Here is a 13,025-nt window from a genome sequence, read left to right as displayed (position 1 = left end):
TTGCCTTCACCAGATTCTAGAGCCCGCTTAGTTCCTTGGCTCCTGGCCCCCTTCCTCTGTCTTCCCAGCCAACAGTGTTGTCTCTCTGACCGCTCTTCAGTGGTCACATCTCCTTTTCACTCCCCTTCTGCTGCTTTCTTGCACTTTTAAGGACCCGTATGATCACCTTGGGTCCAGGGGATAATCAAGGATAACCTCCCCATCTCGAGATTCCTAGTTTATAATCACATGGGCAGAGTCTCTCTGCCGTGTGAGGTACCACATCCGCAGGCTCCAGGGATTGGGCCGTGGGCATCTTCAGGGGGCCGTTATTCTGCTGCCACAGTATTCTCTGTAAGCTTAGTTACTTCCTTTCACACGGGAAGAGAACTGTGCAGAAGTTACGTTGCATCAGAACGTGACCCTGCCACCTTCCTTGTCCGCAGGTCTCTGGCTACCCTGGTTCACATGGAGTGACAGCCGTGGCTGGCAGCATCTACCCAGCTCAGGCATCTCTTTTGGACCAAACAGATTCATGGAATCATAGACCACAGGAGATATCAATGTGGCAACCCAACGTGGAGGTAAGTTGGATGTTCTTCGGCTTCAGTTTGTTAACTGATGAGGCTTTGCCCAGGTACCTTTTATTTCTAAATCCACAGATTTATTGATTTTGATGGCCTAATTCTAAGATGAAGATGCTCCTTTTACTGAAACGCTTTTTGGTTCTGTGAATCTTGTTTACTAAAAGAAAGGAGAGCTGCTAAGTCAGCAGCCCATTCATTTGTTTAGAACAACCCTGAGGTGAACACAATTAGCATATTACAAGAGGCCGAGGAAGAAAGGGGAAGACCGAGCCACCAGCTCTGTGGACTGTGTTAATTCTTACTGAATTTTCCTGGTAAACCAAGAGCCACTCCAGTAATACTAAAAATTATTTCTTCGAATCTAAGAACATCTACAGTCGTCTGCTGTTCATGTTCTTTTCCTTGGAGCACACGTGTTTAATGACTGCTTAATAGTCCAATATGTGTATCTATCAAATTTAATCCTCCTGTTATTTGACTTCCAGATTGTTTCCACTTTTTTACTGTTATTTAATGATGCGTCCTTCGCACATATCTTGGGTTATTTCTTTAGCATGAATCCCTGCAGGTGGAGCTGTGAGCTAAATGCCTGCGTACGTCGTAAAGGTGCTTGGCACATAGTAACTTGCAGCCTCCAGAAAAGTTGCTCCTTCACAAGCAGAGTATGCGAGACCCTATTTCCACCACTTTTGCTCTTTCTCTTAGTTTTTTGGAAAGATACCCAGAAGAAAGTAAGAGCATCATAAATAGACTTCTGAGAGTGGCCGTGCTGTCTTTAAACCTCTTCTAGGACTCAGCGGCTCTGGACCTGCGAGGAATCGGGCAGGTGTTGCCGGCCCACCTGATGGAAGAGCGGCTCATCCGACAGCAGCAGGAGATGGAAGAAGATCAACGCTGGCTGGAAAAAGAGGAGAGATTTTTGGTAATTATGTTGCAGAAGCTTTCTTCCGCTTTTTAAGCCCTGCTGGAGTCGACTATATTGCAAATGATTGCGAGAGTTCATCTTTTCCAAAGCATGAGTTAATAGTTTTATATCTGGTCCCTAAAACTTGCAACATGGGTTATTGTTATTTGCTTTTCTTGAATTATTTTTTCAAAATAATTTTCTCAGATTTTTGCAGTGGCATTATGGACTCAGAGGTGTGAGCATTTCAGTGGGTTTCACATTACTGCAGTCTTTACACACAAACAGCTCCCACTTAAATGTCAGCTTGCACATAAAACTTTCTGCCCTGCTACTGCAGGATGTGTAAACAGACAGCCCAGAATCCCAGGGTTTGCCTTCTTGGCATTCCTCTCCTCGTGGTCTCACAAATACAGACCTCCTCCCACATGTATCTGGAGTTGTGTGTGAGAAATGTCTTCCTCAGACAACTCTTGTCGACAGTGTCTCAGAAGTCCCCTGCAGACAGACAGAGCGAGCGGTCTCTGTGTCTCAATTGATACAAGGGCCCCTTTGGACTCATGGCCCCACTGCCAAGCACTTCTGTGCCTTCAGCCTCAGAACCCACTTCCCCACCACCCCACACAGCTGTTTCGGTCTCCCTGAAGTAGACTGAAAAGAAAGATGGCTGAAAGGAACCAGGACTCGTCCTGTTTCCGCAAAGGCTTGAGTTAGTAACTCTACCTGGGTAGTCCAGCCAGTCCTTCATGTGCTGACTCAGTAAACGTTGCTGGATGCCAACTGTGTCACGCTCTGTACTGAGGGACAAGCTACCAGTGAAGGCAGGATACGACCCTGTTTTTAAATCGCTTGAAGTCTTACAGGCACAGAAACGTTTAAATCGATACGCAACGGTATTATAAGACTGGTTTCAAACTGTGTTCTGCCGAATTCATCAACATGTGGTTCTGATTTCATTCTTTATATGTGGCTTTCTTATTTTAAACTGTGGTTTAAAATTAAACAGAGCAACCTGCACAGTCAAGTTTGGTGAAGCAGGTTGGCAGAGAGGCCAGCGCCCTCGCTGCAGGGTGTATTGGGGATGACCTCAGCAAGCCTGCCATCTCCGAGTGTGTATGGGAGCACATGAGGAGCCGTGTCTCGCCTTTTTCTGTTTAGCCTGCAAACATCACACTCACTCCACACTCAGTTCACTGCCAGATGGGACTACTGCACTCTTACTTAGCACAGACCCTTGTCGCAGTCCATCTGTTAAGATAATACGTAATACCACATGCCAGTCACCGTCTTATGCATTTCTCATATGGAAAGTCATTCAGTGTTCACAGCTGTCCTGTGAGGAAGAGACAGGTCCAAAATCCTTTTTCCGAAACTCTGAGGGTTCCCTGTGCTTCAGACTTCAATATATTTTCAACTTTAGGAAGTTGAAGTAATATGATGCTCGTGCCATGTATGATGTCACACTCCGACAGGACCCCAGAGTTGAAAGCACTGATGATATTCCTACAGTAAGACGCATTAGCACGCATGAAGACAGACTCTCATTGGCTCAGGTCAGGTTTTGCCACCAAATTAGTTTGCTTCAAACGTAAAAAAGCAAATAAACTTCCCAATCTTGAGGACTTTTTAGATTTTGGAAACATGGATAAGGGAATTTGAATCTGTGCCTTTATTATCTTCATTTTACAGATGAGGAAATTTCCCAGGGTCACCCAGCTAGTGTATAGCAGAGCCAAAATCCAACCCAGCACCCCAGCCCCAGGGTCTGTGGTCCTGACCATTCTGCCTGCTGCCCTGGCTCGTGCTCATGGGGCACGTGGCGCCCATACTCGCTAGACCTGCCGGGTATGCTTCACACAGGTTCACAGTAAGGTATGAGCTGTGATAGACATCTTGAGGGATCTGCTGTGGAACAAACGTTTCGTACTATACTTTCAAATTTCTAAATTAGCTACTTGAAGCAAATCTTGAGATTGTAAGGCAAGCTATGAAAGATGGTTATTATTTACTACTAATAATAGGGTGAGTCCGTCTGGATGTTGAACCTGTTCTGAGAATGCAGCTGCTGTTCCCTAGCCCTACATTTTAAACTTTTTGCCCAGACAGCCTATTTTCTCACATCAGTTTGTGTTTTAACAAGTAAACATTACAAATTCTCCAAACTTGAGTTAATATTTGTAAATGCTGGTGTCTTGTGTACGACTATGTTTGGACAAAGGGCTCACTACCAAGAGTGTGCAATGCACTGCTGTGCTGTTGCTCCGATGGCGTGCAGCGTGAGCAGAAGAGGGCCCCGCGAGTGCTTAGTGGAGTCAGGGAGGCTCGGAGTCAGGATCACGTGAGAGCCGAGGCTTAAAGAGGAATTGGAGTTTGCCAGGTCAGCAGGCTCAGGAGGCGCATTCCAGCAGAGGGAGCAGCATGTGTCATGACTTGAGTTGTAAGCCTTCTCAGAACTGCCTGTGCCGGCGTGACTAGAGCTCGTGAGAGGAGGATAGAAGGCAGGTTCAGGCCAGCCTTCGTCTTCTGAGTGAAGGGCTCAAGACACGCGCCGACTCTGCTGGCTGCTCAGTGGTTGGGTTTTTTTCCTTTTAATTGAGATAATTTACATACAGTGGACCACACAGATCTTAAGTGTATAGTTGGATGAGTTTTGTTAAACACGTAAGTCCACAGAACCCGTGCCCCGCAAGCAGAACATTCCTCTCACTCCAGATAGCTTCCACATTATGTTCAGTTACGGGGCTGTATGAAATACCCCACCGGGGGTTCTGATCTTGCCGTATCACATCTACAGGGTAACACGAGGCGTGGGACGGCCCCCGCGTCCTTGGCTCCTTGGCTCTGAAGAAGGACATTCCCCATGTTTGTTCCTGACTTCCTTTATTTCTCCCATACAGCTTTTGTAATATTCTTTAAGTTCATGTCTTGCTTCCCTTATTAAATTGTACCCGTTCATTTAGAGTTTCCTGTCACTGCTGTAATGGTATCTCATTTTCATTGAGCTTTTTAGTTGTGTGTTTTTTTCCTTAAAGATTAGCCCTGAGCTAACATCTATTTCCAATCTTTTTTTTTGCCTTCTTCTTCTCCCCAAAGCCCCCAGTACATAGTTGTATATTCTAGTTCTAGGTCCTTCTAGTTGTGGCATGTGGGGCACCACCTCAGCGTGGCCTGAGAGCGGTGCCATGTCCACGCCCAGGATCCAAACCAGTGAAACCCTGGGCTGCTGAAACAGAGCACACGAACTTAACCACTTAGCCCAGGGGCCGGCCCCTAGTTATGTATTTCTGTGTGTGCGTATGCAGTTGATTTTTAGGAATTTATCTTGTATTTTCCAATATTTATCACATGAAATCTTTTTGACTGATTTCCTTGGATTTTCCAAATGCATGGTTGTTGCTTTTTAAAACACATTTTCTTCATTTTCAGTATGTTATATACTCATATTTCTCTCCCAAAGCATCTCTTGTCAACTTTTGTATTAAATAGGTCCTGTTTTTCCTGATTTTATTATTTTTTAAATTTTTTTTATTAAGATTATGATAGATTACAACCTTGTGAGATTTCAGTTGTACATTATTGTTAGTAATGTTGTGGGTACACCACTTCACCCTTTATGCCCTCCCCCCACCCCCCCTTTTCCCTGGTAACCACTGATTGGTTCTCCATGTCTATATGTTAACTTCCACCTATAAGTGGGGTCATATAGAGTTCGTCTTTCTCTATCTGGCTTATTTCGCTTAACATAATACCCTCAAGGTCCATCCATGTTGATGCAAATGGAACAATTTGGTGCTTTTTTATGGCTGAGTAGTATTCCATTGTGTATATATACCATATCTTCTTTATCCAGTCGTCAGTTTCTGGGCATTTAGGTTGGTTCCACATCTTGGCTATTGTAAATAATGCTGCAATGAACATAGGGGTGCATGGGATTCTTGGGATTGCTGATTTCAGGTTCTTAGGATAGATACCCAGTAATGGGATGGCTGGGTCATAGGGTATTTCAATTTTTAACTTTTTGAGAAATCTCCATACTGTTTTCCATAGTGGCTGCACTAGTTTGCATTCCCACCAACAGTGTATGAGGGTTCCTTTTTCTCCACAACCTCTCCAACATTTGTCACTTTTGGTTTTGGATATTTTTGCCAATCTAACGGGTGTAAGGTGATATCTTAGTGTAGTTTTGATTTGCATTTCCCTGATGATTAGCGATGATGAACATCTTTTCATGTGTCTCTTCGCCATACTTATATCTTCTTTAGAGAAATGTCTGTTCATGTCCTCTGCCCATTTTTTGATCAGGTTCTTTGTTTTTTTGTTGTTAAGCTGTGTGAGTTATTTGTATATTATGGATATTAATCCTTTGTCGGATAAGTAGCTTGTAAATATTTTTTCCCAATTAGTGGGCTGTTTTTTTGTTTCAATCCTGTTTTCCCTTGCTTTGAAGAAACTCTTTAGTCTGATGAAGCCCCATTTGTTTATTCTTTCTATTGTTTCCCTCATCTGAGGAGTTACAGTGTCCGAAAAGATTCTTTTGAAACTGATGTCAAAGAGAGTACTGCCTATATTCTCTTCCAGAAGACTTATTGTTTCAGGCCTAATCTTTAAGTCTTTGATCCATTTTGAGTTTATTTTTGTGAATGGTGAAAAAGAATGGTCGATTTTCATTCTTTTACATGTGGCTGTCCAGTTTTCCCAGCACCATTTGTTGAACAGACTTTCTTTTCTCCATTGTAGGCCCTCAGCTCCTTTGTCGAAGATTAGCTGTCCATAGATGTGTGGTTTTATCTCTGGGCTTTCAATTCTGTTCCATTGATCTGTGGACCTGTTTTTGTACCAGTACCATGCTGTTTTGATCACTGTAGCTTTGTGTAGTATGTTTTGAAATTGGGGATTGTGATGCCTCCGGCTTTGTTTTTCTTACTCAGGATTGCTTTAGCAATTTGCGGTCTTTTGCTGCCCCAAATGAATTTTAGGATTCTTTGTTCAATTTCTGTAAAGAACGTCCTTGGGATTCTGATTGGGATAGCGTTGAATCTGTAGATTGCTTTAGGTAGTATGGACATTTTAACTATGTTTATTCTTCCAATCCATGTGCATGGAATGTCTTTCCATCCCTTTATGTCGTCGTCAATTTCTTTCAAGAAAGTCTTGTAGTTTTCATTGTATAAATCTTTCACTTCCTTGGTTAAATTTATCCCAAGGTATTTTATTCTTTTCGTTGTGATTGTGAATGGGATTGAGTTCTTGAGTTCTTTTTCTGTTGGTTCATTGTTAGTGTATAGAAATGCTACTGATTTATGTATGTTGATTTTATACCCTGCAACTTTGCTGTAGCTGTTGATTGTTTCTATTAGTTTTCCTATGGATTCTTTGGGGTTTTCTATATATAAGATCATGTCGTCTGCAAACAGCAAGAGTTTTACTTCTTCATTGCCTATTTGGATTCCTTTTATTTCTTTTTCCTGCCTAATTGCTCTGGCCAACACCTCCAGTACTATGTTGAATAGGAGTGGTGAAAGTAGGCCCCCTTGTCTTGTTCCTCTTCTCAGAGGGATGGCTTTCAGTTTTTGTCCATTGAGTATGATGTTGGCTGTGGGTTTGTCATATATGGCCTTTATAATGTTGAGGTACTTTCCTTCTATACCCATTTTATTGAGGGTTTTTATCATAAATGGGTGTTGGATCTTGTCGAATGCCTTCTCTGCATCCATTGAGATGATCATGTGGTTTTTGTTTTTCATTTTGTTGATGTAGTGTATCACGTTGATTGACTTGCGGATGTTGAACCATTCCTGTGTCCCTGGTATAAATCCCACTTGATCATGGTGTATAATCTTTTTGATGTATTGCTGTATTCGGTTTGCCAGAATTTTGTTGAGAATTTTTGCATCTATGTTCATCAGTGATATCGGCCTGTAGTTCTCCTTCTTTGTGTTGTCCTTGTCAGGTTTGGGGATCAGAGTGATGTTGGCTTCATAGAATGTGTTGGGGAGTACTCCATCTTCCTCAATTTTCTGGAATAGTTTGAGAAGGATAGGTATTAAATCTTCTTTGAATGTTTGGTAGAATTCTCCAGAGAAGCCGTCTGGTCCTGGACTCTTATTTTTGGTCAGGTTTTTGATTACTGTTTCTATTTCTTTACTTGTGGTTGGCCTATTCAGATTCTCCATTTCTTCCTGGTTCAGTTTGGGGAGGTTGTAAGAGTCCAGGAATTTGTCCATTTCTTCTAGGTTGTTCAATTTGTTGGCATATAGTTTTTCATAGTATTCTCTTATGATCCCTTGTATTTCTTTGGTATCCGTTATGATTTCTCCTCTCTCATTCCTAATTTTATTTATTTGAGATTTCTCTCTTCTTTTCTTGGTGAGTCTGGCCAAGGGTTTGTCGATTTTGTTAATTTTTTCGAAGAACCAACTCTTTGTTTCATTGATCCTTTCTACTGTCTTTTTAGTTTCAATATCGTTTATTTCTGCTCTTATTTTTATTATTTCCCTCCTTCTACTGACTCTGGGCTTTGTTTGTTCTTCTTTTTCTAATTCTGTTAGGTGTCATTTGAGGTTGCTTATGTGAGCTTTTTCTTGTTTTGTGAGGTGAGCCTGTATTGTGATGAATTTCCCTCTTAGGACTGCTTTTGCTGCATCCCAAATGATTTGGTATGACGTGTTCTCATTTTCCTTTGTCTCCAGATAATATTTGATTTCTTCTTTAATTTCTTCAATAATCCATTGTTTGTTCAGTAGCGTGTTGTTTAGTCTCCACATTTTTGCACCTTTCTCTGCTTTATTCTTGTAGTTGATTTCTAGTTTCATAGTACTGTGATCAGAAAAGATGCTTGATATTATTTCAACTCTCTTGTATTTATTGATGCTTGCTTTGTTTCCCAAAATATGGTCTATTCTTGAGAATGTTCCATGCGCACTTGAGAAGAATGTGTAGCCTGCTGTTTTTGGATGAAGTGTTCTATATATATCTATTAAGTCCATCTGGTCTAATTTTTCATTTAATTCTATAATTTCCTTGTTGATTTTCTGTCTGGATGTTCTATCCATTGGTGTTAATGGGGTGTTGAGGTCCCCTACTATTATAGTATTGTTGTTGATGTCTTCTTTTAGTTCTGTTAAGAGTTGCTTTACAAATTTTGGAGCTCCTGTGTTGGGTGCATATATATTTACAAGTGTTATGTCTTCTTGGTGGAGAGTCCCTTTTATCATTATATACTGTCCCTCTTTGTCTTTCTTTACTTGATTTGCTTTGAAGTCTACTTTGTCTGATATTAGTATAGCGACACCTGCTTTCTTTTGTTCATTGTTAGCTTGGAGTATTGTCTTCCATCCCTTCACTCTGAGTCTGTGTTTGTCTTTGGGGCTGGAGGCAGCATATTGTTGGGTCTTGTTCTTTGATCCATCCTGCCACTCTGTGTCTTTTGATTGGAGAGTTCAATCCATTTACATTTAGAGTGATTATTGAAATGTGGGGGCCTACCGCTGCCATTTTATGTCTTGTTTTCCGGTTCTCTTCAATTTCCTTTGTTTCTCGTCCCATGGTTTAGTCTGTTCTGCTGGAGAGCTGCTGCTCTCTGTTGTTGTCCTTCTACTTATCTCCTTTGCTCTTGGTTTTGTAGTCCCTTTCCTTTTTTTGATTTTTCAGGAATGAGGGTTTTCCTGAGCATTTCTTGAAGAGCAGGTTTGGTGGCAATGAACTCCCTTAATTTTTGTTTATCTGGGAAAGTTTTTATTTCTCCATCGTATTTGAAGGATATTTTCGCTGGGTAGAGAATTCTCAGCTGCAGGTTTTTGTCCTTCAGATTTTTGAATATATCATTCCACTCTCTTCTAGCCTGTAAAGTTTCTGCTGAGAAATCTGCTGATAGCCTGATGGGGGTTCCTTTGTAGGTTAATTTCTTCTGGCTGGCTGCCCTTAGTATTCTCTCCTTGTCGTTGACCTTTGCTAGCTTCACTACTATATGTCTTGGGGTTGGTCTACTTGCATTGATAAAGTTTGGAGATCTATTGGATTCTGTCACATGAAGTTCCATCTCTCTCCCCAGGTTTGGGAAGTTCTCAGCCATTATTTCTTTGAATAGGCTTTCTGCCCCCTTCTCTCTCTCTTCTCCCTCTGGTATACCTATAATCCTTAGGTTGCATCTCCTAATTGCGTCAGATAATTCTCGGAGAGTTTCTTCATTTCTTTTTAGTCTTAGCTCTCTCTCCTCCTCTGCCTGCAGCATTTCTATATTCCTATCCTCCAAATTGCTAATTCTTTCCTCCATATTATTGGCCCTACTGTTCAGTGCATCTAGATTTTTCTTAATCTCCTCTATTGTGTTCTTCATTTCCAGTATTTCTGTTTGGTTCTTCTTTATCGTATCAAACTCTTTTGTGACATAGCTCCTGAACTCGTTGCGTTGTCTATCTGAATTCTCTTTTAACTCATTGAGTTTTTTTAATGATGGCTGTTTTGAAGTCATCATTTAGGTCGTATATTTCATTGTCTTTGGGATGGTTTTCTGTGTGTTTGTCATTTTCCTTCTGTTCTGGAGATTTAATATATTTTTTCATATTGCTTGATAGTGTAGATTTGTGCCTCTGCGTAGAGACAGAGTTTAGTTACTGCTTCCACTTGTTTCTACTGGTGTGGTGGGGGAACAGCTGTTTGTACTGCTCCAACCAGGAACCCTATCAGCTGTTGCTAACTGGGCCTGGGCCCCTCCTCACAGTCACAGTGATCCTGTGGGGTCCCTCTTCAGCTGTGGGGGCCGTCACAGGGGGGCTTCAGACTGCTGGTGCCTACTGTTGCAGCCCACCTAGATGTGCTCCCTCCTTAGGTTCTGCAGCGGTGTTATGGGCTTTCCCAGCAGCTGGGAGCAGGATCACCTATATTTGCAGCTCTGTCACTGTCAGAGCCCACAAAATCTCACTTGTCCACTCTGGGTCACAGCAGAGCTATGGGCATCTTCTGCAGTCTGTGGTTAGCTCACGTAGCTATGCTACTTGTGTCCCAGAGTCTTCCAGCCTTGTGGTTGCCGGGCGGGGGCTCTCTATTAGTGGTGTGCAGAGGCTTTCGCTGAGGCTGCTGTTAGACTGTAGAGTTTCCCCCTGGGCCACGGAGCTGGGCTGCTGGAACTCCACCCAGCCCCAGTCCTCTCCCCTAGGATCTCGGGGAGCCCATTGCCCTGTCTGGGGGATAGCCAGATACCTTGAGTTCAGTAGCAGCTGGTCGGCTGCTGCCCTGCCTGGGATTCTCCTCTTTGGGACCCTCCCAGCGTTGTGGATGTTGGGTGAGGCCTCTCCGCTAATGGCAGGCAAAGACCCTGCCTGCTGCCAGGACGGGACTTCAGAGTTTCTCTCCCAGGCCGCGTTGCCAGCCGCTGGAGCTCCACCCAGCCCCAGACCTCTCCCAGGAGATCTCTGGTAGTCCTGATCCCCTCCTGGGCAAAAGCCCAGTCAGAGGAGCTGGTGGTGGCAGCTGGCAGGCCGGTGCGCTGCTTGGGATTCTCTCCAGGGGCCTCCAGGCGTTGTGTGTGTTGGGCGGGACCTCTCCGCTAATGGCGGGTAGGGGTTTTCCCCACTGCCTCCGGTGTGTAACTCTGGATCTTCCCTCTGGGCTCAGGTGTAATTGCGGGGGGCTGTTTCCACCGTCGCTCCTCTGGTGTGCGCTCCCTCCTGAGCTTGGTGTGTGGCGATGTTCTGGGGGCGTCTGCTGGAAGAAAGCCGCCCGCAGGCTCTAGGCTGTTCGGGGGTCAGGGTCGGAGAGTTTTCACCTATCTCCACCTCCTCCCGGAGGGAAGTCCATCCGCCTTCCAATGTATAGCAGTGTGGGTCTCTCCGATGTCCTGAGATGCTATATAGATATCCTTTGTCAAGTGATGAATGTACAGTTAGTTGTAGATTCGAAGGGGGAGAGACAAAGAAGTCTTCTCATGCCGCCATCTTGATTCTTCTCTCCCTGATTTTATTTTTAAACATATCTGTAATAGTTTTCTCCATTAAGTATAATGTTGGCCCTATATATTAAATATAGTATTTTAAAAAAATAACTGTTAGAAGGTTTAACATGATGAATTACATGGGACATTTTGCTTTGGTTTATGCTAGTCCTGCATTCCAGAGAGAAGTCCCTCCTTAAGTTGTAATTGATCATTCTTCTAAGGTGGTATTGTATTTCATTGGTGGTATTTCATTAGAATTTAGTATTGACATTCATAAGTGAGAATGTTTATTTATTGTCATTGTTGGTTTCAAGATCAAAATGAGATTAGTGTCATAAGATGAGTCCGATAATCCCTACCCCATTTGATTTGGGTATTTGTTAGGTGGATGTTGTAGGTGGTGGGGCTGAGGAAAAGCAAGTGGTCAGGCCGGGGGCCTGCTTCCAACTTGAGTAACTGGCTGGACAAGTCCTAACTTCACTGACAGGGGAACGAAGGCAGGGAGATGGGGGACAAGTAAACACAAGCACCCCCCCCCCACCCACCAGGGTGTTTTAAATTGGGATCTCTCTGAAAGGTCTCCCTCCAAGCTGTGTTTCATGCCACAGCCACAGAGATATTTCTAAAACTCGAATCTGACCCTGTCATTCTCTGCCTTAAAATCTGCCAGTGGCTACCACAGGATGACCGGGCCAGGGTCCTCCAGGCCTATGAGCTGACCCTCCTAGCCTCCTTCCTGGTCCCTTGATTCTTCCTGTCCTCAAGGTCCAGCCCTGCTCAGTCAGTCCCTGATTGTGACTAAGAGGACTGAGCACAAGAGGGAAGACACAGCATCCAGGGCCATCAGGGAAGGTTGAGCAGCTGAAATGACAACAGGAGGCCAGCCCAGAAAGACCTGGGGAAGAACATTGCAAGGAGAGGGCACTCCAAGTGCTAGTGCCCAGGGTGAGGTGGGGAGGAACCAAGTATGTCTGAGGATCAGAAGGACAGCTGCAGTGGCTGGACCAGTGAGTGACAGGGGACAGACCTACAGAGCCCTTAGGCCAGGGCAGGCTGGGGGGCAGGAGCGAGGGAGGGGGCAGGAAACAGAGCAGGCTGCAGCTGGGCTCTCAAAATGATTCTTCTCGTCCTTGACTCTCCTTTTCAAGAAGGCATTAGTAGAAAGAACGTAGACCTTGAAGTCAGCCAGATGAGAACTTAGAATCTTAGTTCTTGTGACCCTACATAAATTCTTTAACCCCTTTACGCTTTAATTTACTAATCTGTAAAATAATTACAGTATCCTCTATAAAGTGCAGGTAATCCTTTTCTCATGGGGTTGACTTGAGGATTAAATGTGTAATGTGTAAGCAGTGGAGGAGTAGGAAATACACCATTAATTTTTCAGAGGGCTTTTATCTCTTACTCAGTTTGTCCTCCATAGCAGCCATGAGAGCTGCATTGGTGAGAATCTAGAATGCTAGATCATTTGCCTCACACGACACAAAGTTCCCATGGATAGTCGCAGGATACCTTCGGGCCACTCCTGACCACAGACTAGTCTAATAGATGGAGTGAGAGGTGTTAGCTGCTTTCACAGGGGTTCTGCAAAGGAACATTGCAGGCATCACTCAGGAGCTGAGCA

The 13,025-nt window shown here is 43.7% G+C and overlaps 1 protein-coding gene across 49 annotated transcripts in view; it reads left to right on the top strand.

Moving 5' to 3' along the window:
• Window positions 1-13,025, top strand: part of PTK2 (protein tyrosine kinase 2) — a 279,891-nt gene that overhangs the window by 244,753 nt on the left and 22,113 nt on the right. For all 49 annotated transcript variants that reach the window (XM_070221906.1, XM_070221887.1, XM_070221892.1 and 46 more), the window contains 2 exons: window positions 426-563; window positions 1,357-1,488. In XM_070221906.1, coding sequence (XP_070078007.1) covers window positions 426-563; window positions 1,357-1,488 — 270 coding nt within the window. The remainder of the gene's footprint in view (window positions 1-425; window positions 564-1,356; window positions 1,489-13,025) is intronic.

The sequence above is a fragment of the Equus caballus genome, chromosome 9, assembly GCF_041296265.1.
Source record: "Equus caballus isolate H_3958 breed thoroughbred chromosome 9, TB-T2T, whole genome shotgun sequence".
NCBI lineage: Eukaryota > Metazoa > Chordata > Mammalia > Perissodactyla > Equidae > Equus > Equus caballus.
The sequence above is the reverse complement of the archived record's forward strand: the minus strand, read 5'-3'. Positions and strand labels throughout refer to the sequence as shown.